The sequence below is a fragment of the Papaver somniferum genome, chromosome 8 (assembly GCF_003573695.1).
Source record: "Papaver somniferum cultivar HN1 chromosome 8, ASM357369v1, whole genome shotgun sequence".
NCBI classification, from domain to species: domain Eukaryota; kingdom Viridiplantae; phylum Streptophyta; class Magnoliopsida; order Ranunculales; family Papaveraceae; genus Papaver; species Papaver somniferum.
This window is the reverse complement of record NC_039365.1, coordinates 68,969,627-68,997,079: the sequence shown is the minus strand read 5'-3', so window position 1 is coordinate 68,997,079 and position 27,453 is coordinate 68,969,627. Positions and strand designations below refer to the sequence as shown.

Genomic DNA, 27,453 nt, shown 5'->3' with positions numbered 1-27,453 from the left:
GCCTTTAGAAGATATTATATGGCCTAAAACTATGCCATGAGTTACCATAAAATGGCACTTTTCCCAATTCAGCACAAGATTTGTTTCAACACATCGTTCAAGGATTAGTGACAAATTGTTCAAGCAAAGGTCAAATGAATCACCAAAGACACTAAAGTCGTCCATGAACACTTCGATTATGTTTTCAACATATTCTGAAAAGATACTTATCATACAACTTTGAAAGGTAGCTGGAGCATTTCACAAGACAAAAGGCTTCATTCTATAAGCAAAAGTACCGAACGAACAAGTGAAAGTAGTTTTCTCTTGATCCTCCGGTGCTATCACAATCTGATTATAACCTGAATAGCCATCAAGGAAGCAATAGTAAGAGTGTCCAGCTAAACGTTCAAGCATTTGATCAATAAAAGGTAATGTAAAATGATCTCTCCTAGTGGTGGCATTCAATTTTCTATAATCAATACAAACCCTCCAACCGGTTTGCACACGAGTTGAGACGAGTTCATTCTTATCATTCCCACCACCGTCACACCTGATTTCTTTGGTACCACTTGCACCGGGCTTACCCACTTGCTATCAGATATGGAGTATATAACACCCACTTCCAAAAGCTTGAGTATCTCCTTTTTCACAACTTCCGTCATGAGAGGATTCAAACGACGTTGCGCTTCCCTTGTAGGCTTTGCATCGTCCTCCAAACGAATCTTATGCATACAAACGGTGGGGCTTATACCCTTGATATCAGCGATTGTCCATCCAATGGCCGTCTTGTACTTCCTTAGCACCCTTATAAGTTTTTGCTCCTGTAATTCACTAAGCTCGTTAGAAAAAATCACAGGTAACTCTTCCTTGTCACCCAAGTACAAGTACTTTAAGTGACTTGGGAGAGGTTTCAATTCTAATTTTGGAGATTTAATAATAGATGGTAAAAAAATTTCATCGCTGCATGGTAAAAAAATAAAAGAAATATTATGAGTTTTCGGGCATCCTTGTAGTGAATTAAGATCACCAAGGGCTTCCTTGACTTCATTACCACACTCTACACCATTATCCATGGATGTAGTAAAAACGGTTTCCAAGGCATCATCACCATTCAATTCGAACACTTGTTGTGCCAATGTATCCATAACATTAATGGAGAAAAAAGAGTGGACATCACTAGGATATCTCATCGTCTCGAAAATATTGAAATGTATTATTTTTCCATCAAACTCCATAGTCAACGTTCCCTTATCCACATCAATAATGGTTTTCGCCGTTTTCATGAAGGGACGCCCAAGTAGCAATGGAAGAGACGAGTCCGGTGAACCTTCATTCATCTCTAACACGCAAAAGTCAGCTGGAAATACAAGTTGATTAACCTGCACAAGAACATCCTCAACAATACCCATTGGGTAAACATTAGATCGATCGGCTAATTGCAACACAATTCCAGACTTTTTAAGAGGACCTAACTCAATTGAATTATACATGGACGCAGGCATAACATTAATGGATGCACCTAAATCCAATATAGTTTCTTAAATGTAGTGTTACCAATTATGACGGGAATGTCAAAGCTACCCGGATCCTTGCATTTCAGTGGGAGTTTGTGTTGTAAGATTGCTGAAGCATTCTCCCCCACACTTAGCACTTCATTGTCTTTGAGCCTTTTCTTGTTGGTACACAAGTCCTTCAACACCTTTGCATACTTTGGCATTTGCTTTATAGCATCTACAAGCGGTATGTTCACATGAAGCTTTCTTAGAACGTCTAAAATCTCTTTTTCTAGTTCCTCCATATTGGACTTTGCGAATATGCGAAGATAAGGTAAACGAGGAACATAAGTAGAAACCGGAGTTTTAGAGTTAGGAATAGGTACCTCAGAAGTTTGGGGAGAATCCTCATTCTTGTCCTCCCAAATAGGTTCCTTTGGTGTTTCCACCTTGCCCGGATCAGTAACTTCGGGTTGCACAAGTTGTGTACCACTTCTCAACGTAATAACATTCACATCCCCTTTGGGGTTAATAGGTTGAGAAGGGAGTTTCCCACTATTTTGTGCCTTTAATTGATTCAACTCAATAGCCATAGAACCAACTTGAGTTTGCAACTCCTTAACCGTGCTCTCCGTCCTTTGCATAAAAGATTTCAGCAACTCTTCCATACTTGACCCCTGATTTTGAGGTTGTTGTTGTTGTTGTGGTGGTTGGTGGAATTGTTGACGCGGCTGGAATTGTTGTTTTTGAGGTTGAAATCCACTCGGATGGTTGAAATTTGGTTGTTGAATCGTTCCTTGCTTGTTCGCATATCTAAAATTGGGGTGATCTCTCCATCCCGGATTGTAAGTGTTGGAGTAGGGATCATACCGTCTTTGCTGATTTGGGAAGATCACATTAGCTTGTTCATTGGAGTCTTCATACCCTTGAGAAGAACTTGGTATCACCGCGGCTGCAACTTGTTGCATCATAGCTGTCATGTTACCCATTTGTTGACGAAGTTCCTCCACCTCGCTCACTTCATTTACTCTCTTGAGAAGCACATCTGAACCACGACTCAAGAATTGTTGGGAGTTTGCTGCCATGTTTTCAATTAATTCTCTAGCTTGTACCACCGTTTTGCTCACTAGTGCACCACCACCCGCAGCGTCAAGAAGATTCCTATCGCTTGATTGGAGTCCTTCATAGAAATATTGGATAATCATCGCGTCGCTGAATTGATGGTGAGGGCAGCTTGCCACCAATCTCTTGTATCGTTCCCAACATTCATATAAAGATTCTCCCACATTTTGCTTCAACCCATTCCATGTTGTGATACTTCCGGGAGGTAAATAACACAACCAATCCTTAGCACTATCCATCAACGAGAATCGAAAAACTTTCAACATTGCACCATCCGCTGGAAGCATGGCCATGACAATGGTGTGGAAGTCCATAAGATGCTTGTTTGGGTCTTCATTCACCATGCCATGGAACTTTGGTAATTCTCTAAGCAACCCCAGCTTGATTTCAAAAGTAGAGTTTGTTTGAATACACCCTTGTTGTGTATCCAACTTGTGAGATGCCTAGTCCTTGAGTGTACGATTTGCATCACTCATTGCTTCTTCTTCTTCAAAAGGTGGTTCTTGTTCAACCGTTTCATCTTGTTATAGAACTTCTTGTTGTAACTCTTCTTCCACTTCTAACTATTGTTCTTCCGATGTACCTTGACTTGGTTGGAGTACTGTGCCTCTTCGAGTGGCTACTCTGCACCTTGGATAGTTCCAATCTTTAGAAGCCAGGGATTAGGTACCTGAAAACAATTCTCGCAAACAAGTGAGAAACAAGACAAGAAACAAAAAGCAAATATGAAAGCGGAAGTAATGATAAGAAACTAAAAACTTAATAACAAGCCGTATGCCTCCCTGGCAGCGGCACCAAAATTCGATCGGTTGTCAATCGTCAAATATAATTTCACTTTCTTACTTAACTACAATAATATAGTAAGTGATAGGAAAGAGTTCGTATCCACATAGAGGATTTTGTTACTATGTAATTTTCAGTTTCTAAGATAACCAAGGGGGATTTTTGTTTTAGCAAATATAATAAAATAAAGTAAAGTAAAGCAAATAGTTGGAATAATCAATAAGGAGAAGATATTGGTCATGGGATAGTATCATTCACAAACATGTATTTTCATCAATGACTAGAATTGATATTTTAATCTCTCATCTATTAAAAGCCCTAGGATACCTTGATCGCAAGAATATCCCGCTAATTCTCTAATTTCATCACAACCACATTAAAAGATGCGTATGTGAATTCCTCCTAGAAAGTAACCCAAAGTGTAAAAGAACAATTAAGTTTAACTCCCTAAAAGCTTTAAGATTTATAGAATAAGACTAATCAAAGCAATCAAACGTGTAAAAGCACTAATTGATTTAACCAAGGTTATGATTCATATGTGACTAGTAGGATATATCGCTACAAGCACTATCCACAATCATGCTACTTAAAATCAGGGACAAACAACTTTTTCGTATTGAAAACCCTAATATAGCTTTAGAGATGAATGCAAATCGGATTGATTCCGGACTCAACCAATCAAACAATCAAATCCTATAACAATATAGACCATGAATCAAAAACAATAAAATATTGAGACAAAAATAATCCATAGATTCAAATAACATATTAGAGAAATCAACTTTTATCCCATTACCAATAGTAGTATTTAGTTACTCATAATAATGGAGTTCATCATAATCATTTTCATAAAATAATGAAATGAAAAATAAACGAAAAGCAAACCCTAGTAAAATCGCCGCTCTCCTCCCAAAACTCCAAGTAGTAATCCGTGATATATAAAGGAAGTAGAAAACTTTCCTTTTTGTAACTCTTCTTGTTTCCAAAACTGGGTCTTCAAAGCCCAAAACCCAAGTGTTCCAACAAGCCCATATGTGAGACAAACCCATGTAGAAAAACTGCCCAGAGAATCTGACTCAGTCAACTCAGCTGAGTCAGGGTCTAACTGGTTTGCCAGGCCAAAGCTTTGCACAGGCTACAACCAATAATGTGCAATTTCGGTGCTTCACTCTTCACAGCCATGCACTGTTACCTCAGTTCAAACACCATCATCTGCAGCACAACCTTATTACTTCTTGAACCTCTTTGACAATTCAATCCACCTGCAACTTCTTCTTTTAATCATCTCAGACCCATTCTATACACCATAACCCATTAACTCCATGGCATCAGTTCCACATTTGCATCAAACCAGCTAGCATCATCACTTGTTACTCAGCTCTGCAACATTCAACACACAGCTTCATTCAGCACTGCCTAAAACTCACTTAATTTTGCAGCTTTATCAGTTCAACTCCAAGCCATCTTCAACAGCCGACAGCTCCATCTCTGCCTAAGACTAAACCATGGCAGCATAGCTCATCTGTTCCCTGTCTCAGCTGCAAGCATCACCAATTCTGCATTTCAGTTCATACCCACACAGCACACAGAAACCGCACCAGACCCAGTGCTCCATTATGTTCAGTAGCTGCTGCATTGTCCTTCCTTGTACCAACAACTCCAGCTGCATCGTGTCACACATCATCAAGCTTCATAATCTCCATAACCAGCTTCCTTGCATAACTCCCCAGCTGCAGCTTCTCTCAATTCCTGATTCAATCACATAACTCAGGCCACCTCAAAGCACCTCCGCAGTCTTCCAATTCCATCACCTGCAATGCTTGTTCTCCTCCATGAGCTCAAGCACTAATTCAAATCCCATTTCTACAGAACAATCACCACCATCTCAAGTTGCTCCTGCAACAGTTACAGACTCAATCCTTTGCATCTCGCACCTGACCTGAACATTCATGTAAACACACTCCTCCCAATCAATTTCACTTGCCATCGGTAGCTCATGTCCTGTCCTTTCAGCATTATCCACCATGTCCCTGCAATGCTTCTTAGCTTCAGCTGCTCAAAAGACATACCACCAATACCAGTTGCTCAAGACCCATCTCCTGAAATTCATTAGTACCATCCACAACTTCTGCTTCTTCCCTGCATTACAACTGCAATTCTATCAACATTCAATTCACCTTGAGAACTGCATCTTCACCACTTAAGCTTCAATGCCACAAACATTCAACTGGTGGCAGTTCAGTTCAGTTCATTGTCTGCAATCATAACCTGCACCTGTAGTTCAGCACAAAACCCATTTCATTTCCATGGCAGCAACAGCACAACCAGTTTGCAATTTCATCTCCAAATGCTCAAAAAATATCACAGCACCATCAAGTTTCAGTCATTGCGCATTACAGTTCAGCTGCACATCTCCATAGTTATCATTTAACTCATTCACACGGACACCTTCAACTACATCTCAGTCATAGCTCCAACTCAGAAACACCACAGATTCATCTCTCAATTGCAGTTAACAGCCCTGCACTCCCCCATTAACATCAGCTGCAGCTCATTCTCTTCATTTGAACCACCAACATACTCTCTACAGCTCTTGTATCCAACTGCACCTGCCATCTCCTGTATTCCATACATTCACAGCTCAGCCAATTCCATTTTCCATTTGAAGCACCAACAAACACACTACCACTGCAACCAACCACTTCAGTATCTTCTTGTACACCACCTGCAATTCAGTAAACACATGCAATTATACACAGTTTCTGGCAGTTGCTCTCTCTCTCTATCACTTCAGTTGATATTCAACCATCACCACCAAGCTACATCTCATACAGCCACACATGTCTCGGCTTTAGCATCACCACCAGGGCCATTTCTTCCACTGCAACCGCTCAGCTGCAACAATTCTTCTCAACTGGTTTCTTGACTCCATCTGCAGTTCACTTCATAGCCCCAAGTTCATCTGCAAAAACTGCAACTTTAATCCAGCAAACCCATTTCAACTCCGTCAATCATTTGTACTTTCTGTAGCTTCAATCATCAACAGTCGCTGCTGTAATTCTCATCCATCTCATGTTCATGATTGCAACAGGTGCAAAATCCCCATTGATTCAGACCTGCAATTACTCAATTTCATCATAGATTCGAATAATGCTTCATATAATTCCACCGATTCATCTCCTCTGAAACCCTAACTTCTTTGTAATACCTCCAACAACAAACTCGACCAAAACCCATTCTTAGGTATCTTGTTGAGCTTTAGATATGTAACAAGAAATCAAATCCCTGTAACAATCATCATTGACTTCTCAAATCAATCGATACCATCATCTTCATAAACTGCCCAGCTCAAAATCCTTTTCTTCCTTCTCAGATCTCTCTGATTCAAGTCTCCAACAATTTCCATTCTCTCAAATTTCCAACTCTCAGACAGCAACCTCTCCTCTCAGTCTCTGAATTTGATTTGTGAAAATAATTGAGACTCTGAATTCTAGGGTTGTGTAGGAATGGGAGTGGCTACACCCACTCAGGTGAAATAGATAAGGGGTTACCCATAAATGACTCTAGGCACCCATCAATAGGAAAAAGGGCCAACCAAATGACAGCCCCAGTGTTGATTTGGCTCGACTCTCATGTCCCTCGCCTGCGAAATGATCTTTTTTTTTTTTTCCTTTACGCTTTAAATGGATGATTTCTCGTTCTTTTGCTCCAAATGACTCCAAAATACCTAAATACTCAAAAGCAAACATAAAATACATATTTTATAAGAAAACTCGTAAAGAAAGCATATACAATAGATAAATATCAACGTGTTTACAATACCTATCAATGGCAGAATCAGAATTCAAATGCCATCCCCTCAATATCATCAGTATTGTATTACGGTGTTTTTGTGATACATGATATATGTATTTTTTCATGTTTCTCATCTCTGGTGTATTTGTTCTACAACTATTGAAATTAAAAAATTTACTCGTTCAAAAAAAATAAAAAATCCAAGTATACCAATAATTTTTGATAACCGAATATCCAAAAAAACTCAAACTACCTCCTCTTCTTCTTCTTCTTCTTCTTCTTCTTCTTCTTCTTCTTTTTCTTCATCATCATCAATTCCTTTTACAAATCTTCAATTACATATCAATTTTTTAGTAGATTTTTGTGTGTTGCCAAGATTTACTTTAATATTAATTAGGGTGAATTTGGATAACATTTAAATTAGTTTTTTATGCTTTCAATAAAATTTGTCCTTGTTTTACAGGGATCTTAAAGTCAGGTTTTGTATATATTTCTCCTGATCGTCTTCTAGTGGCTGACTATTGTCACTACGAAGAATATAATAGCCTTGATGGCACCTTGTTAACATGTGATGGTATGTTCATGTATATTGTTGAGACGATTTCCCCCGGCATGACATAGGTCTCCGCAACTCGATACAAGATCCATGACTACCGGTTCTAATCGTGATTATGATGTTATGTACTTATTACTCCTTGCTACGGGAGCATCAAGATTTGAAGAAGTTATCCAAATGGTTGGAAAACATCTGTTTTCTATTTGAATATGTACTCAATACCTTTAATGGGTGTTAGATCTTCTGTATTAAGGGCTCTCATTGAATGTATTTTTAACTATTCTTTGTTGATGATGTATGAATTTCTGTCACTTGTTGACCATTTTATTAATATAATTGATCTAGGGGATCTGCAGCCCCTTGTTCCTTAAAAAAATCATTTTTGTAAAATGTAATATTCTTTATGGCCTTGTTTGGCAAAATTTATGATTATCTATTTATGATTATAGATAATCAAAAATAGATAAATGATTTTAGTATAATCATTTTTATAATAAATTTTCACAAACACCTTTATCAAATAATTGATTATCTTTAAAAAATGCTCCCTAAAAGTAGTGGAAAAAATAATGATCTAGAACTTTTTTTTAAGTTTCCTAGTGTTTTTTTAACCCTCTCTTGATAGTTTATAGAAAATAAGAGGAATAAACACAACTCAATTTTATTAAGAAAAAATAATTGATTATAATAATTTTTAAACAACTTTTTTCTGTTTATGAAAATAATGGATTTTTTCAATTATGATTAAAATAAGCAATTATTATAATGGTTACCAAACGCATATAGAATCCATTATAATCTGTATAATGGATTATGGGATGATAATCCATTAAAATAATGGTTACCAAACAGCCCCTATATTAAATAAATAATAAATTATGTGAATTACAAACTTTTGTTCGACAATCTAGCAACAAATTGGGGTAGTGCTTCAAAAACAAAAAAAACCGAGTCCAATACCTTTTTAAATAGCAATACCTTTTCTAAAAATTATTGTACTGTGACGCAACCCTAGAAACATATCAGAAAGAAAATAAACAGTTCGTGGGGAATTGGACTGTTTGGGATACGTGTCGAGCAGAAGTTTAAGGCGAGGCTTATCAAGTACATCCGACTCCAGAGCAAAACCAACCGTAAAGTTCATCTCCACCGTCAGTTTGATGATTTAAAGCGGGACCCATAATTATTATTAAGTTTAGAATATTTGTCGAATATATCAAAGAATTATTCGCCTTGAATGATAAAAGCGAGTGACGCCATAAAGCGAGTGGGAGATAAATGTTTGGTTAAACCAAATAGCGCCACGTGTAACACAACCTGGCAGCTAGCCAGTGCATCTTGCAATCTCAGACGAAACTCTCCTCTCTCTACGTGAAAAAATGGCGGTTTTATTTACTCACTGTTCGCCGCTTTCCATCTCTCCCTAAAACAACAAAATTGTCGTTCTCTCTCTGCAATTCTCTGATCCTCAATTTCGATTTCTCAAAAAAGTAAATAAATCCCTAAAAATCGAATCCTTTTTAAAAAAAAAAAAATTTATATTCGCAAATTTCTAATCCTCAAAAGTAATACTCTATCTATCTAATTCCCACTCTTTTCCCAATCTATCGGAGATAAATGGGAATTTAGGGTTTTCTCAGTGAGAAATTTAGGGTTTGATGATTCCTGAGGATATCGATTGGTTTGGTTTATACAGTTTCTTAGATATTTACATGGAAGAAATTTCTTCTAAACTCCTTCTATCTCATGTGTAATCAAGGATTCGGATTGTCATCATCGTCAACAACAGCAACGACATCCGAGACGCTAATGGATACTCCGGCCAATATAACACCTTCATCACCAGAAGAACAACAGAAACTGAAGATGTTATGTAGTTTCGGTGGAAGTATATTACCAAGACCGCAAGATGGTAAATTAAGATACGTAGGAGGGGAAACAAGAATTGTAAGTTTAAATAGAGATATAAGTTATGAAGAATTATTGTTAAAAATGAAAGATTTCTTCGAATTAGCTAATTTAATCAAGTATCAACAACCAGATGAAGATCTTGATGCTTTAGTATCAGTTGTTAATGATGATGATGTTACTAATATGATGGAGGAATATGATAAACTTGGTTCTGGTGATGGTTTTACTCGTCTGAGGATATTTCTATTCAATTCTACTGCTATTACTGATAATAATCACCATCACCAGTTTAATGATTCTTTATCTGCTTCATTAGCTCATTTTGAAATAACAGGGTCTACAGTTGATGATAGAGGAGAGACCGAAAGAAGGTACGTTGATGCCTTAAATAGTTTAAATGATAGTCCTGAGCATCATCAGTTTAGAAGACAACAATCACCTGATTCACCACCAGCCCCACCACCACCGCCTCTTGTTGTTGGTAACAATCACGATCAGTATTTTAATCAAGTTAATTTGGATTTTGGAATTCATAGTAACAATAATAATCAGCAGAGGAATTGTGAAGTTAATTCGTTACAATTTAATAACTTAAGACAACTTACGATCCCTCGGCAAGGACAACAACAGCTTGAGACTCCATGGAGTCCTGGTTATTTTTCTCCAAGGTATCCTGGTTCTCCGTCGTCTAGTCGTTATCGAATGCAATATGGAGAAGTGTTACCAGAACAACAGATGGGTCCTCCACAATATGAACAACACCAATCTCCATTCCTTGAAAATGTTGTATGGCTTCCACCAGGAGCTGTACCAGTTGACAAGGGTGGTTTTCCAGGGAATTTGAGCAGTGCCCAAAGTGTTACGGACGGGGGACATAGTAGTATCTGTGATAATTGCAGAGTGACTTTTCAAAGGGGGCAGAATTTGCCTGAATCTGCTCGTTATACTGATTCGCGCTGGAAGCAACAACCACATATAGAACCACCACCAAGTATGGGAAATGAATATCATCAGTTTGCCAATCCTTGTGTCCAGTGTACACATAGTAGGGAGGGTTATGTAATTAATTCTGACGGAAGGTTGGATCATGGGGTTTACCCTAGAGAGCACAATGATCCACAGTCTTTCTATAACGATGCTCACAGTCATGAGAGAGGATGGGCAATGCACCACCAAATGAATAATCGTGGAGACGAACCAAGAGCACATATATCTGGAGCTGGAAGGATGAATGAACACTATCTTGTAGATGGTTCTGGTATGAATCTCCCTCCTTTACATGGTAATAGTGGTGATGGACATCAGATGCCTTCCACTTGTGTCAGCCACGAAGATCCACGCTACATTCGAATAGGACCGGAATTGGGGAACGAGGGGTTTCATGAACAGTCTCTGAGTGGTGTTAGGCCTCAAATTCATATTCCCACCCCTGAAGATCGTGGGGTCAGGTACGGGAACGTACCTGCTGTTTATGGAGCTGATAATCTTTATCAAGTATCACATGCACCTGCACCAGTTCCAGTGCCGGCACCAGTGCTCGCATCTTCACCAACACCAGCTTTGTGGATAAAGGTGCGGAACCCGATGCAAAGTGTATCATCTTATGAAGCGCTGAATATGTTGCCGCAAGGCAATGGCTCGGGATATGTAAGGGGTGTGCAGCAGAGCAGTCCTAGCTTTCATAATGGGTTGGACAGTCCAAACCCTTGGGCTGGGAATCAACAGCAGACATTTGGTTTTGATGGATCTGCAGCCCCACCTGCAGAATTTGTCCATGGCTATGCTTCAAAGTTGAATATGAACACAATTGGTCAAGATAATCTACATCCATTTACTGCTGACCTTGTTTGTCCTGCAACTGATAGGTTGGAGTTAGCTAATCCAGCTGAACCTGTACCCCAGGTGTATTCTCCTCCAGCTGCAAGTGAAGGGAGAATTCTTTCTGCAACTGTTTCAACGCATAGCCATTGTCTCCCAAATTTAACTGATACTTTTGGACCAGTATCTCCAGAGGAGAAAAGCTCTCCTGAAGGGGGTCATGGAACGACCTCTTTCAGCAAGGCCGAAAACTTGGATACTCAAAATAACTCTTCTCCTGGCAGAAGTGATGTGAATAAGAAAGGAGAGGCAGGTTTGGATTCAAAGGATCTGTTGACTTCTACGCTAGAGAGTGTCGAGAATATGAAACTTGGCGAAACTCACGACTCCAATCCAATTGATCCCAAGGAGCTCTCTATTAAACGTTTGAGTTTTTTACCTGAGTTGATTGCATCAGTGAAAAAGGCTGCATTAGAAGGCGTGGAGGAGGTGAAAGCTGGAGTGGAGGAAGGAGAAGTTGTGGGTGATTTGGATTCTTCAGCGAAGGAAGCAGCTTCTAAAGAACATGAATCTGTTGTGAGATTCTTTTTTTTTTTTTTTTTAAAATTTAGATTCCTTGCATGTCTGCCATATTATTTTGAGTAACTCTGATTTTCGTGTTTGTTGCATAGAATATGCATGATGTGGAGGTTGACTCTGACAGCGAGCACAAAAACATTTCCAAGATCGAGCCAACAAAGGCCGAGGAAGAAGCCTTGGCTAGAGGGTTACAGGTACTTGTTTTTTTGTCTTATCTTTGTGAATACGACCACTCGAATATGAATAGATTTTTTTGTCTATCATCTCAATATTCCTTTTCTTCGTTTGTAGACAATAAGAAATGATGATCTTGAGGAAATTCGTGAATTGGGTTCTGGAACATATGGTGCTGTTTTTCATGGGAAATGGAAAGGTTCCGATGTAGCTGTCAAACGAATAAAGGCTAGTTGCTTTGCAGGGAGGCCGTCTGAGAGAGAACGTTTGGTTGTTTCTCTATCCTGTTTACTTATTTATACATTATGTGACTTGTGAATCATTTGCAAATAGCTTTTCCACCTCAAGTGTAGAAGTGTAGTACATGGCTCTTTAAGGCGTCCTTGTTTGACGTCATTGGTCACTTCTAGATTATAATGTACTGTAAATAAATTTCTGAACTCTGGCTAGTGGTTATGGTACCTCTTGGTTCAAGCACAAGGCATAATCTCTTGATTACATTACATAGGGTTCTTCTAAGTCATACGTATTCAAAAGTATGAGACAATTGAAGTTGTACTGGTCAATCAACTTGGCCGATCTGCTTGTTTATGTTCCCATGCACCTTTTGTCAAGGGTATTCTCAATGGGAGCCATCTTTTGGCAGGGTCAACTCTTTTCTATCTGGGTAGTCTAATTTTGTGTCTTCGGAAGTAGGCGAGTTTGCATACCTTGCACGTGCCACAGTTGGAACTGTACCATGGTGACCAATAATGTGCTCTAGTTCATTTCTGTCTTTAAGGTGCTATTAATTCTTCGTGCTTCGTTTCTGTATGAGCCCCTGATTGATAGTATACATTTTTAGAAATTGTAGTTGTTTTTAGTGTCAATGCGCAAACCTTTTCCTATTTATTCATTGTCTTCTATATCATCTTCTATATCTTCGTTTTAAATCTATTTCATGTACTCTAATGAATTTTGTAAAATGTTAAACTTATGGAAAGCAGGAATTTGTAGAGTAAACTATCATGGATATTAAATGTCACAAAACTTATTTTGTTTAATAGATTGCTGATTTCTGGAAGGAGGCCTTGATTCTCAGTTCATTGCATCATCCGAACGTTGTTTCGTTTTATGGTATAGTTCGTGACGGTCCCGACGGATCTCTAGCTACTGTAACTGAGTTCATGATTAATGGATCTTTGAAACAATTTATACAGAAGAAAGACAGGTATATTACTTTCTTGATTAACAATGGTTTGTCCCTTCACTCTCTTCTTTCCAGGTTTGTAAGATGATGGATTCGAATGCCTAGTTCTGACCTTTCATTGCTACCATGCAGAACTATTGATCGTCGCAAGAGGCTCATTATAGCTATGGATGCCGCGTTTGGGATGGAGTACTTGCATGCAAAGAACATTGTTCATTTTGATTTGAAGTGTGAGAATCTTCTAGTCAATATGAGAGATCCTCATAGACCTGTTTGCAAGGTATGATTGTGAAATATGTTTCTCTTGTTTCCTATGAGATCGAAGTACACGTGTTTAGAACTTCAGCTATAATGTAGGTTTATCGTGTACGGTAGCTAAATTTATCTTCTGTTTTTTTATTTGTACTTGAAAAACTTGAAGATTAATCTCTGTAAAGATGTAGACACATGTCAGGCCATCAGTAGGCAGGTTGGTAATACTACCGATACTTCATTACAAGATATATGAGTCTTCATAAGCCACATTCGGTAAGTTTGGTCCGTGTTTCTCGCTCAGTATTGTTAAGGGAAGGAGCTTCAAACTAGAAAGGAATGTGATCCCTCATGTGGTAGGTATGACCCAAAATTTCCAGGAAAAAGGAAATTTGTATGGCCTGGGTTTTTTATATGTAAGAGTTTTCTTACATTTAAGAGTCTGTTCAAACTTCAAGCCTTTAACAGTTTAACCTGAGCGCAACTAAGCCATCCACTAAATTATCTTCCGAACTGGTTAAGCTGAATTCCTTCCTCTTTAAGTAATCATACTTTCTTGCTCATGCCCCTCACTCTTCTTTCTGCCGTGTGTTTGAGCCTTCATAGATTTCTGGTATTCTCAATACACTCTACTCCCTCCGTCCAAGTTATATATGCCGAGAAGTGATCTTTGCTTGTCCAACTAGATAGGCGGAGTTCGTATTTCTAGGTTATTTTTGACATATATGCCCTTATTAATGTTGCATGAATATCACCACAATCAACTTGATGTTTCTGGTATTAGGAGTGTAACAAGGGGTAAAAGAAGAAACTAGATGAGTTTTTATAAAACCTAGATTTTTTCTTAATCTAGGATATTTGGGTTCACCACCTATATAACTTGGACGGAGGGAGTGTTATGTAGCCATGTGTTGTGGCGTGTATCTATTATTTCGTCTTGAAACTTTGGTTACAAGCTTGCCTGCATCATAAATTTTAAACACTTGTTCATGTATACTCAACAGAATCACTCTCAGCAGGCATAGAGCTTTTCCTTCTATGAACTTTAAATATTCTTTCTTTCAGATTGGTGATTTGGGCTTATCAAAAGTAAAGCAACAAACATTGGTGTCAGGAGGTGTTCGGGGAACGCTTCCATGGATGGCACCTGAACTTCTTAGTGGGAAAAGCAACATGGTAACTGAGAAGGTATGGAATGTATCATATGTGCAATGTGTTGTTTTGTTCTTTCTCTGACTCTTATCTTTTCCTTTCTAGTCTCTTTTACATTCTATGCCATTTTGTTCTGCTTGTAGATTGATGTGTATTCATTTGGAATCGTCATGTGGGAATTACTTACGGGCGAGGAACCATATGCGGATATGCATTGTGCTTCTCTGATTGGTAGGCACAGCTGTTTAAGCTCTTCATTCGTGTTTTTATCAGCAATGAAAAAGTTCCTGTTCATTAGGGATTTAGTTATATCCTAAAACTTTCATTTCTAAGTGGAGAAAAAAAATATACATGTTACGGGATTTAGTTACCTTCAATCATCAAATATTGTGTCTTCGGATTTAAGTTTGATCCGCTTAGTAATCTATCCATCGTTAGCGTGCCTTGGAACTTGCAGCCGGAAATCTAATTTAGCTGAAAGTTTTGTTTGAAAAGTTCCAAATGTTAAAGGCGCACAGGCGGTTGTTTGTTTGGTATCTCAAATTTAGTACTCCAGTTTTAAATTTTAAATTCACTTTATGCGATTATCCTAGTTTGTTATTCTAGATTAGGATGGGTTTAAGGATATTCTCCCACCACATACTTAATTCTTGGATTAATTCATTATGTCCTGAACTGTTCTAGCCCCATAAAATGATTGTTGCGAACAGATGATACACACAGAGTGCCCATAAATTACCCAACCTGATACGTTTAGAGTATTTAGAATGTCGTAATTCTTTTACAAGGATTAGTGATGTTACTGGTGATCCTCCTCACTAAGTGAGCCATTTGAAGGTACCAAAATCTCGTCCACTAGCTTTGTTACTCTTAATTCATGCAGAATCTTTATTATTCTCGGCGTATTAAATCATGCAGAAGCTTTACTGTTCACGGCGTATTAAATCACAAAGTGGTGTAACATAAAAAAAAAGTGTCGGGTTAGATGGTTAGTCATGTGGAGTGAGGATCTAATTACTCATCAATGAATAAGCAGGCTGAGACAGGACTGTATTTTTGCGAACCTGGGATTTGGAAATAAACAGACCATCGATATTGGTTCCAATTGTAGTGGTTCCAATTGTAGTGTAATGTGTTGCCAGTCCATATTTGAGCGATTATCTGATTAACTTGGATATTAACATGACTGCACTTAATTGTTTGATTAGTATTTCAACCAGATAAATGCAGCTTATTATATGTCCTATTTTGTATGGTTACAGTTACAAGATTGGTTTGTTTTTGTTTGCTTTTTCTTGTTTTGCAGGGGGGATTGTTCATAATTCGTTGCGTCCTGAGATTCCATCATGGTGCGATCCTGAGTGGAAAGCTTTGATGGAAACTTGTTGGGCTTCTGAACCAGGGGAGAGGCCATCTTTCTCTGAGATTTCTCAGAGGCTGAGGAAAATGTCTGCTGCAATCAACGTGAAGTGATCCATATCCTGAATCACTGAAATCTTTTGTACCTGCCATGTATATCTACCTGATTTATGACGAAAAAGGAAAAACAATGCATATAGGACCGCGCAGTGTCAAGATCAGTTACTATTTTAAGAAGTACACGGGCTTATAGTTACAATATATTATGTCTGCAGCTAAGTGTAGTAGTGTACTGCTAAGTGATCCTTTGTTCCACAGCTATACGAGGTGTATTTTCTCTTGCTAGATTTTTCCATAAATTATTCAACTGAGATTGGAGTACACAGTAGACAACAATACACAAAGGAGAGCTCCGAATGCTTATAATAGAATGTGAGTGGTCCTGTCTCTTACAGTTTATTTGTTTCCTGTATTATTTGGATTCATGTCATATTTATGAACACCACATGCCTTTGGAAATGCTGATTGGGATATTCAATCGTGTGTTGTTGTTGATGATTCTTTCATCATGTAAAACATCGACACAGTAAGACCCAGATCATACTGTACCTTTATGAAGGCTGAAATTTTTGATCCTATAGTGGTATATCGAACTACAAGGAACTACTTGATTTAATAGATTTATGACTTGTCTGTTGGAACTTAGTCGTAGATCTTAAGTAAAAAAGTAGGCAATGAGATTTAAACCGATCAAAAGCCAGTTCCCATGACTTGTTTCTGATGCCTAAATTTGATATAGCTGATGCTGTGCTAAGTTAATTATTTTAAGATTCAAATTCTAGTTACAAGCATCTGAAAATCTTTAAAACTATTTTACAACTACCTTAGCACAACTGGTCTACAAAGTGAAGCCACTAGATCATAATAGTTCCCCTGTGGCATATCATCATATCAGAATTCAAGGTTTTAACGAGTATTTGATCTTTGGTTTATAGATTTTTCCTCTTAATCTAAGTATTGTATATTCGATTTTTTCTTGAGCAGGTTCCTACTATTTCTGTTGCGAATGGAGCAGTTGTATAAAACTTTTAGATGCTGGTGATTTCTATCCACCGATTGGCGCTGTAGAATTACTGGTATGCATGGTGTAATTACAAACTTGTGGTTACAGTGTTTTGAAGTTCTATTTTAAATTGCAATAATGCATTAGGTTATGCATTTAGGGTACTCGCTTAGAACTCGGAACCCCAAATTTTTGTTATGATTTTCTTTCTTTTTTTTGGTCTTCTGGTATATGTTTATGAAACGTATACACAACGGAGGACGACTTATTTTCCGTGTTGCGACTCATTATTTTCAGGCAGATGTATAAAAGAGGAATAAAAACGTTAAAAAACAGAAGAAAAATACTACTATTATTTTGTAAGTAATTCACAACTTTCCTCGGAGGTCCTGCCGCTGCAGGGATGCCGCCTTCTGTGTGGTCAAGCTTTTTATCCCTCCTTTTACCATGGATTCTCTTAGGATTGTGTGGTTCAATTATCCATCCCTTCATAGTGGCGTATGCCAGCCGAGAGGGACTGTATGGTTCTTCCACTCAGGCTGAGATGATACAAGGACCTGTATTTCTGAATTTAACTTTTAGCGTTCACTTTATGTGTTCCATACCTAGACGTATCAGTAGCGGCTTGTGTTGCAAGTTTTTAGGTGTTGGGATTGCTTGCAAAGATTAATTTCTTGTTTTGTGCAACCTCTTTGAATACAAGAAAACAAGAGCGCACAGTTAACATGTTGGAATTCCTGAGCCAGACATCCGTTTATGAAGTTTGTGTAGTTGGATGCAGAAATCCAGCATGACACTACTTTTGATTTATGCCCTTCTATGTTTCTTAAGCCAACAGAGTAACGCTAGGATGTTAGGTGAAATGCGAGGATTGGGGATTGTGGATGAGCATTTCTTCAGGTGTCTTTTCATATTTGTATAAACTCAGCTGGTGTACTGTCTTTTCATGTCATGTCTAAATAGGATCAATAGTTTACTGAGTGGAAGCTAGGAAATACTGGCCTTCCATCGAGGTGGTTACATAGTGGGGAATCTGGGGATTCTTCCATGTTATTCTGTTTATCTTACTATTTTGATACGTGAAGTTCTAATAGATGCCTCTGTTAATTTTTGTTTGTTTGTTCCTTTGATAAGTAAACTTTAAATTAATTAGAAGGGAAAATTACATTAGCCTTATTTTGTTGAATACCATGAAGGCTACCAAGCCCTATTCAAATGGTCCTAAATAAGGTTACATTAGCAGGATTTCGTGATAGATGTAATAGCCGCCAGATTTAAAGAGTTTGGAGGAGCTGGCGATTCGCCGTGTTGGTTCACATTTAAGATTAGAATGATTTTTTGGGCACTACTCTATTGTTGCAAGGTTCATTTTCCCCATTTTACTAGTTCATTTAGAAGTAATTTGAAACACTTTAGATGTGTTGGTTCATTTAAGATTAGAATGATTTTTTGGGCACTACTCTATTGTTGCAAGGTTCATTTTCCCCATTTTACTAGTTCATTTAGAAGTAATTTGAAACACTTCATATTTTTCCCTAATGGCCAAAGTACCTTTTCTAAACTAAGGGTAAACTAATTAGTAATTAATGTTAGATTAAATTAATGTGTTACTGTGAGAGAAGATGAGTTTTTTTCTTTTTCCAGATGGTTCGATTTGAAATGGGTGATTCGAATCAGCTCCTCCGAATTCGAACCTTCAACTCCTACAATAAAGTTTGTATTCGTTATCGATCTGGAAATGAGTGATTCGTTTGATGGTTGGTGAGTGTATTTTTTTCCCAAACGATCTGGAAATGAGTGATTCGTTTGATGGTGAGTGTATTTTTTCCCAAACTCAATTTCAATCTCAATATGACGATTTTTATAAGAAGTGGAGGATCATGTGAGGTTCATGTTTTGAATATTCAGGTATACTTCAAAATCAGTTTGTGTTGCCTGAATTGGCTAGAATTTCCTGAATATAAGAACTTTTATAGCTGGATTTCAACTAGGTCAAATACCTGGCTACTTGATCTGAAGGACAGTTAGCCGAGCTTATCTGCCAATGTAGCTCGGCTATTGTTTCCGAAGAACAGGTTGTCGAACTTAGTTTCAGTGGAGTTTTTGCTTTGTTCGCCTATCGGATTTTTAGAACATGTAGTTGAACTTATATTATGGAGTATACATAGTAATGTTTGGTTTGGTCGACTCAGCCATTTTTGTAGCCGAACTCTCAGTTTAGAGTTAACGGGGAGTGTGGAGTATTAAGTTTGGCTATCTGCTCTAGCCGAACTCTTCATAAGTCTATGTTCAGCGTGGGCGGTAAAATTTTCTACCTGCCGAACTTTGACACTAATAAACAATCTGAAGTACCGGCAAGGTAACCAATTTTGCAGGTAGCCGAACCCGGCATGGTTTTACCAGATTTTGTTGTTGCCGGATTTTTGACAAGAATATAAACATTTGCAGGTAAACAAACCTAGCTCAAAATGGGAAGGTTGCTGACTCAAAATTAAACCGCGGATGGTATCAAGTTGAGCTTAACGATTTCACCTTCTTGCTAAGCTACATAATCATTTATCCATAAAAAAAGATCATATCAGTTGCATTTTGAGGCATACAGTTGATATGTGTCTCCATTTACAACAACAATAAGAAGCCATACCATCGGTAATAATATTGACAATAAAGTTTATAAAATGCAAGTTGCTGACGAAGTAAACTTAAAATAGTTCATAATTTTGTCTAAACATGTAGGCTCATCACAAACTGCATAATATTGTCTAAAATAACTTCAGACCCAACAACACCGAAAGACATTATGTTCTCGTCCAGGTGGGATTTGAGGTGTGAAATATATCATATTGGATGAAACTGTAACCTATTACTGAACTCAGGTTGCAAGATTACCATATACAGACCCGATGTTCTCGTCCCGGTGAGGCTTGAGGTGTGAAATACATCAGAACGAATGAAACCGCAACCTATTACTGAACTCAGTTTGCAAGATTACCATATAAAGACCCGATGTTCTCGTCCAGGTGAGGTTTGAGGTGTGAAATATATTACATTGGATGAAACTGCAACCTATTACTGAACTCAGGTTGCAAGATTACCATATACAAACCCGATGTTCTCGTCCAGGTGGGATTTGAGGTGTGAAATATATCAGATTTGATGAAACTGTAATCTATTACTGAACTCTGGTTGCAAGATTACCATATACAGACCCTATGTGCTCGTCCAGGTAGGATTTGAGGTGTGAAATATATCAGATTGGATGAAACTGTAACCTATTACTGAACTCTGGTTGCAAGATTACCATATACGGACCCGATGTTCTCGTCCAGGTGCGGTTTGAGGTGTGAAATACATCAGATTGGATGAAACTGCAACCTATTACTGAACTCAGGTTGCAACATTACCATATAAAGACCCGATGTTCTCGTCCAGGTGGGATTTGAGGTGTGAAATATATCAGATTGGATGAAACTGCAACTTATTAATGAACTCAGGTTACAAGATTACCATATACAGACCCGATGTTCTCATCCTGTTGAGGTTTGAGGTGTCAAAATATATCAGATTGGATGAAACTGCAACATATTACTGAACTCAGGTTGCAAGATTACCATATACAGACCCGATGTTCTCGTCCATATGGGATTCGAGGTGTGAAATATATTAGATCGGATGAAACTGCAACCTATTACTGAACTCAGTTTGCAAGATTACCATATAAAGACCTGATGTTCTCGTCCAGTGTGGTTTGAGGTGTGAAATATATCACATTGGATGAAACTGCAACCTATTACTGAACTCAGGTTGCGAGATTACCATATACAGACCCGATGTCTCGTTCATGTGAGGTTTGAGGTGTGAAATATATCCGATTGGATGAAACTGCTACCTATTACTGAACTCAAGTTGCAAGATTACCATATAGGGACCCGATGTTCTCGTCCAGATGGGATTTGAAGTGTGAAATATATCAGATTGGATGAAAGTGTAACCTATTACTGAACTTTGGTTGCAAGATTACCATATACAGATCGAATGTTCTCGTCTAGGTACGGTTTGAAGTGTGAAATATATCAGATTGGATGAAACTGCAACCTATTACTGAACTCAGGTTAAAAGATTACCATATACATACCCGATGTTCTCGTCCAGGTGAGGTTTGAGGTGTGAAATATATCAGTCTGGATGAAACTACAACCTATTACTGAACTAAGGTTGCAAGATTACCATATACAGACCCGATGTTCTCGTCCAGGTTGGATTTGAGGTGTGAAATATATCAGATTGGATGAAACTGCAACCTATTACTGAACTCAGGTTACAAGATTACCATATACATACCCGATGTTCTCATCCTGGTGAGGTTTGAGGTGTCAAAATATATAAGATTGGATGAAACTGCAACATATTACTGAACTCAGGTTGCAAGATTACCATATACAGACCCGATGTTCTCGTCCAGATGATGTTTGAGGTGTGAAATATATCAGATTGGATGAAACTTAAACCTATTACTGAACTCAGGTTACAAGATTACCATATACAAACCCGATGTTCTCGTCCAGGTGGGATTTGAGGTGTGAAATATATCAGATTGGATGAAACTGTAACCTATTACTGAACTCAGGTTGCAAGATTACCATATACATACCCGATGTTCTCGTCCCGGTGAGGCTTGAGGTGTGAAATACATCAGAACGGATGAAACCGAAACCTATTACTGAACTCAGTTTGCAAGATTACCATATACAGACCCGATGTTCTCGTCCAGGTGAGGTTTGAGGTGTGAAATATATTACATTGGATGAAACTGCAACCTATTACTGAACTTTGTTTGCAAGATTACCATATACAAACCCGATGTTCTCGTCCAGGTGGGATTTGAGGTGTGAAATATATTACATTGGATGAAACTGCAACCTATTACTGAACTCAGGTTGCAAGATTACCATATACAAACCCGATGTTCTCGTCCAGGTGGGATTTGAGGTGTGAAATATATCAGATTTGATGAAACTGTAACCTATTACTGAACTCTGGTTGCAAGATTACCATATACAGACCCTATGTGCTCGTCCAGGTAGGATTTGAGGTATGAAATATATCAGATTGGATGAAACTGTAACCTATTACTGAACTCTGGTTGCAAGATTACCATATACAGACCCGATGTTCTCGTCCAGGTGCGGTTTAAGGTGTGAAATACATCAGATTGGATGAAACTGCAACCTATTACTGAACTCAGGTTGCAACATTACCATATAAAGACCCGATGTTCTCGTCCAGGTGGGATTTGAGGTGTGAAATATATCAGATTGGATGAAACTGCAACTTATTACTGAACTCAGGTTACAAGATTACCATATACATGCCCGATGTTCTCGTCCATATGGGATTCGAGGTGTGAAATATATTAGATCGGATGAAACTGCAACCTATTACTGAACTCAGTTTGCAAGATTACCATATAAAGACCTGATGTTCTCGTCCAGTGTGGTTTGAGGTGTGAAATATATCACATTGGATGAAACTGCAACCTATTACTGAACTCAGGTTGCGAGATTACCATATACAGACCCGATGTATCGTCCATGTGAGGTTTGAGGTGTGAAATATATCCGACTGGATGAAACTTCTACCTATTACTGAACTCAGGTTGCAAGATTACCATATACAGACCCGATGTTCTCGTCCAGATGGGATTTGAAGTGTGAAATATATCAGATTGGATGAAAGTGTAACCTATTACTGAACTCAGGTTGCAAGATTACCATATACAGACCCGATGTTCTCGTCCAGGTGGGATTTGAGGTGTGAAATATATCAGATTGGATGAAACTGTAACCTATTACTGAACTGTGGTTGCAATATTACCATATGAAGACCCGATGTTCGTTCTCGTCCAGGTGCGGTTTGAGGTGTGAAATATACCAGATTGGATGAAACTGTAACCTATTACTGAACTCCGGTTGCAAAATTACCATATACAGACCCGATGTTCTCGTCCAGGTGCGGTTTGAGATGTGAAATATATCAGATTGGATGAAACTGCAACCTATTACTGAACTCCGGTTGCAAGATTACCATATACAGACCCGATGTTCTCGTCCAGGTGGGATTTGAGGTGTGAAATATATCAGATTGGATGAAACTGTAACCTATTACTGAACTCTGGTTGCAAGATTACCATATACAGACCCTATGTGCTCGTCCAGGTAGGATTTGAGGTGTGAAATATATCAGATTGGATGAAACTGTAACCTATTACTGAACTCTGGTTGCAAGATTATCATATACAGACCCGATGTTCTCGTCCAGGTGGGATTTGAGGTGTGAAATATATCAGATTGGATGAAACTATAACCTATTACTGAACTCTGGTTACAAGATTACCATATAAAGACCTGATGTTCTCGTCCAGGTGAGATTTGAGGTATGAAATATATCATATTAGATAAGACTGCAACCTATTACTGAACTCAGTTTGCAAGATTACGATATACAGACCCGATGTTCTCGTCCATGTGAGGTTTGAGGTGTGTAACCTATTACTGAACTCTGGTTACAAGATTACCATATAAAGACCTGATGTTCTCGTCCAGGTGAGATTTGAGGTATGAAATATATCAGATTAGATAAGACTGCAACCTATTACTGAACTCAGTTTACAAGATTACGATATACAGACCCGATGTTCTCGTCCATGTGAGGTTTGAGGTGTACAGTATACAGACCCGATGTTCTCGTCCATGTGAGGTTTGAGGTTTGAGGTTGTCACATTGGATGAAACCGCAACCTATTACTGAACTCAGTTTGCAAGATTACCATATACAGACCCGATGTTCTCGTCCAGGTGAGGTTTGAGGTGTGAAATATATTACATTGGATGAAACTGCAACCTATTACTGAACTCAGTTTGCAAGATTACCATATACAAACCCGATGTTCTCTTCCAGGTGGGATTTGAGGTGTGAAATATATCAGATTTGATGAAATTGTAACCTATTACTGAACTCTGGTTGCAAGATTACCATATACAGACCCTATGTGCTCGTCCAGGTAGGATTTGAAGTGTGAAATATATCAGATTGGATGAAACTGTAACCTATTACTGAACTCTGGTTGAAAGATTACCATATACAGACCCGATGTTCTCGTCCAGGTGCGGTTTGAGGTGTGAAATACATCAGATTGGATGAAACTGCAACCTATTACTGAACTCAGGTTGCAACATTACCATATAAAGACCCGATGTTCTCGTCCAGGTGGGATTTGAGGTGTGAAATATATCAGATTGGATGAAACTGCAACTTATTACTGAACTCAGGTTACAATATTACCATATACAGACCCGATGTTCTCATCCTGTTGAGGTTTGAGGTGTCAAAATATATCAGATTGGATGAAACTGCAACATATTACTGAACTCAGGTTGCAAGATTACCATATACAGACCCCATGTTCCCGTCCATGTGGGATTCGAGGTGTGAAATATATTAGATCGGATGAAACTGCAACCTATTACTGAACTAAGTTTGCAACATTACCATATAAAGACCTGATGTTCTCGTCAAGTGTGGTTTGAGGTGTGAAATATATCACATTGGATGAAACTGCAACCTATTTTTGAACTCAGGTTGCGAGATTACCATATACAGACCCGATGTCTCGTCCATGTGAGTTTTGAGGTGTGAAATATATCCGATTGGATGAAACTGCTACCTATTACTGAACTCAGGTTGCAAGATTACCATATACAGACCCGATGTTCTCGTCCAGATGGGATTTGAAGTGTGAAATATATCAGATTGGATGAAAGTGTAACCTATTACTGAACTCAGGTTGCAAGATTACCATATACAAACCCGATGTTCTCGTCCAGGTGGGATTTGAGGTGTGAAATATATCAGATTGGATGAAACTGTAACCTATTACTGAACTCTGGTTGCAATATTACCATATGAAGACCCGATGTTCGTACTCGTCCAGGTGCGGCTTGAGGTGTGAAATATATCAGATTGGATGAAACTGTAACCTATTACTGAACTCCGGTTGCAAAATTACCATGTACAGACCCGATGTTCTCGTCCAGGTGCGGTTTGAAATGTGAAATATATCATATTGGATGAAACTGCAACCTATTACTGAACTCCGGTTGCAAGATTACCATATACAGACCCGATGTTCTCGTCCAGGTGGGATTTGAGGTGTGAAATATATCAGATTGGATGAACTGTAACCTATTACTGAACTCTGGTTGCAAGATTACCATATACAGACCCTATGTGCTCGTCCAGGTAGGATTTGAGGTGTGAAATATATCAGATTGGATGAAACTGTAACCTATTACTGAACTCTGGTTGCAAGATTACCATATACAGACCCGATGTTCTCGTCCAGGTGGGATTTGAGGTGTGAAATATATCAGATTGGATGAAACTGTAACCTATTACTGAACTCTGGTTGCAAGATTACCATATAAAGACCTGATGTTCTCGTCCAGTTGAGATTTGAGCTATGAAATATATCAGATTAGATAAGACTGCAACCTATTACTGAACTCAGTTTGCAAGATTACGATATACAGACCCGATGTTCTCGTCCATGTGAGGTTTGAGGTGTGAAATTTATCACATTGGATGAAACCGCAACCTATTACTGAACTCAGTTTGCAAGATTACCATATACAGACCCGATGTTCTCGTCCAGGTGAGGTTTGAGGTGTGAAATATATTACATTGGATGAAACTGCAACCTATTACTGAACTCAGTTTGCAAGATTACCATATACAAACCCGATGTTCTCGTCCAGGTGGGATTTGAGGTGTGAAATATATCAGATTTGATGAAACTGTAACCTATTACTGAACTCTGGTTGCAAGATTACCATATACTGACCCTATGTGCTCGTCCAGGTAGGATTTGAGGTGTGAAATATATCATATTGGATGACACTGTAACCTATTACTGAACTCTGGTTGCAAAATTACCATATACAGACCCGATGTTCTCGTCCAAGTGCGGTTTGAGGTGTGAAATACATCAGATTGGATGAAACTGCAACCTATTACTGAACTCAGGTTGCAACATTACCATATAAAGACCCGATGTTCTCGTCCATGTGGGATTCGAGGTGTGAAATATATTATATCGGATGAAACTGCAACCTATTACTGAACTCAGGTTGCGAGATTACCATATATAGACCCGATGTCTCGTCCATGTGAGGTTTGAGGTGTGAAATATATCCGATTGGATGAAACTGCTACCTATTACTGAACTCAGGTTGCAAGATTACCATATACAGACCCGATGTTCCCGTCCATGTGGGATTCGAGGTGTGAAATATATTAGATCGGATGAAACTGCAACCTATTACTGAACTCAGTTTGCAAGATTACCATATAAAGACCTGATGTTCTCGTCCAGTGTGGTTTGAGGTGTGAAATATATCACATTGGATGAAACTGCAACCTATTTTTGAACTCAGGTTGCGAGATTACCATATACAGACCCGATGTTCTCGTCCAGGTGGGATTTGAGGTGTGAAATATATCAGATTGGATGAAACTGTAACCTATTACTGAACTCTGGTTACAAGATTACCATATAAAGACCTAATGTTCTCGTCCAGGTGAGATTTGAGGTATAAAATATATCAGATTAGATAAGACTGCAACCTATTACTGAACTCAGTTTGCAAGATTACGATATACAGACCCGATGTTCTCGTCCATGTGAGGTTTGAGGTGTGAAATTTATCACATTGGATGAAACCGCAACCTATTACTGAACTCAGTTTGCAAGATTACCATATACAGACCCGATGTTCTCGTCCAGGTGAGGTTTGAGGTGTGAAATATATTACATTGGATGAAACTGCAACCTACTACTGAACTCAGTTTGCAAGATTACCATATACAAACCCGATGTTCTCTTCCAGGTGGGATTTGAGTTGTGAAATATATCAGATTTGATGAAATTGTAACCTATTACTGAACTCTGGTTGCAAGATTACCATATACAGACCCTATGTGCTCGTCCAGGTAGGATTTGAAGTGTGAAATATATCAGATTGGATGAAACTGTAACCTATTACTGAACTCTGGTTGAAAGATTACCATATACAGACCCGATGTTCTCGTCCAGGTGCGGTTTGAGGTGTGGAATACATCAGATGGATGAAACTGCAACCTATTACTGAACTCAGGTTGCAACATTACCA

At 38.5% G+C, this 27,453-nt stretch overlaps 1 protein-coding gene across 2 annotated transcripts; it reads left to right on the top strand.

The window, feature by feature from the left end:
- Positions 1 to 9,046: 9,046 nt before the first annotated feature.
- LOC113301457 lies at positions 9,047 to 17,649 on the top strand. 2 transcript variants are annotated; one of them, XM_026550231.1, is made up of 10 exons: positions 9,047 to 12,036; positions 12,132 to 12,233; positions 12,331 to 12,483; positions 13,260 to 13,423; positions 13,535 to 13,682; positions 14,720 to 14,842; positions 14,950 to 15,037; positions 16,113 to 16,597; positions 17,210 to 17,301; positions 17,526 to 17,649. In XM_026550231.1, exons 1-8 carry the CDS (start codon positions 9,478 to 9,480, stop codon positions 16,277 to 16,279), a joined length of 3,504 nt encoding a protein of 1,167 aa, XP_026406016.1. In that variant the 5' UTR covers positions 9,047 to 9,477; the 3' UTR covers positions 16,280 to 16,597; positions 17,210 to 17,301; positions 17,526 to 17,649. The 2 variants fall into 2 exon arrangements, with proteins under 2 accessions (XP_026406016.1, XP_026406015.1); XM_026550230.1 differs by having other exon boundaries at positions 17,210 to 17,595.
- The last annotated feature ends 9,804 nt before the right edge of the window (positions 17,650 to 27,453 follow it).

Excerpts from the sequence above, each read along its gene's own strand:
- LOC113301457 (XM_026550231.1), top strand. The coding sequence starts at position 9,478 with ATGTGTAATCAAGGATTCGGATTGTCATCATCGTCAACAACAGCAACG. Across the intron at positions 12,037-12,131 it reads CTAAAGAACATGAATCTGTT|AATATGCATGATGTGGAGGT; the intron begins GTGAGATTCTTT and ends TTTGTTGCATAG. Across the intron at positions 12,234-12,330 it reads CCTTGGCTAGAGGGTTACAG|ACAATAAGAAATGATGATCT; the intron begins GTACTTGTTTTT and ends CTTCGTTTGTAG.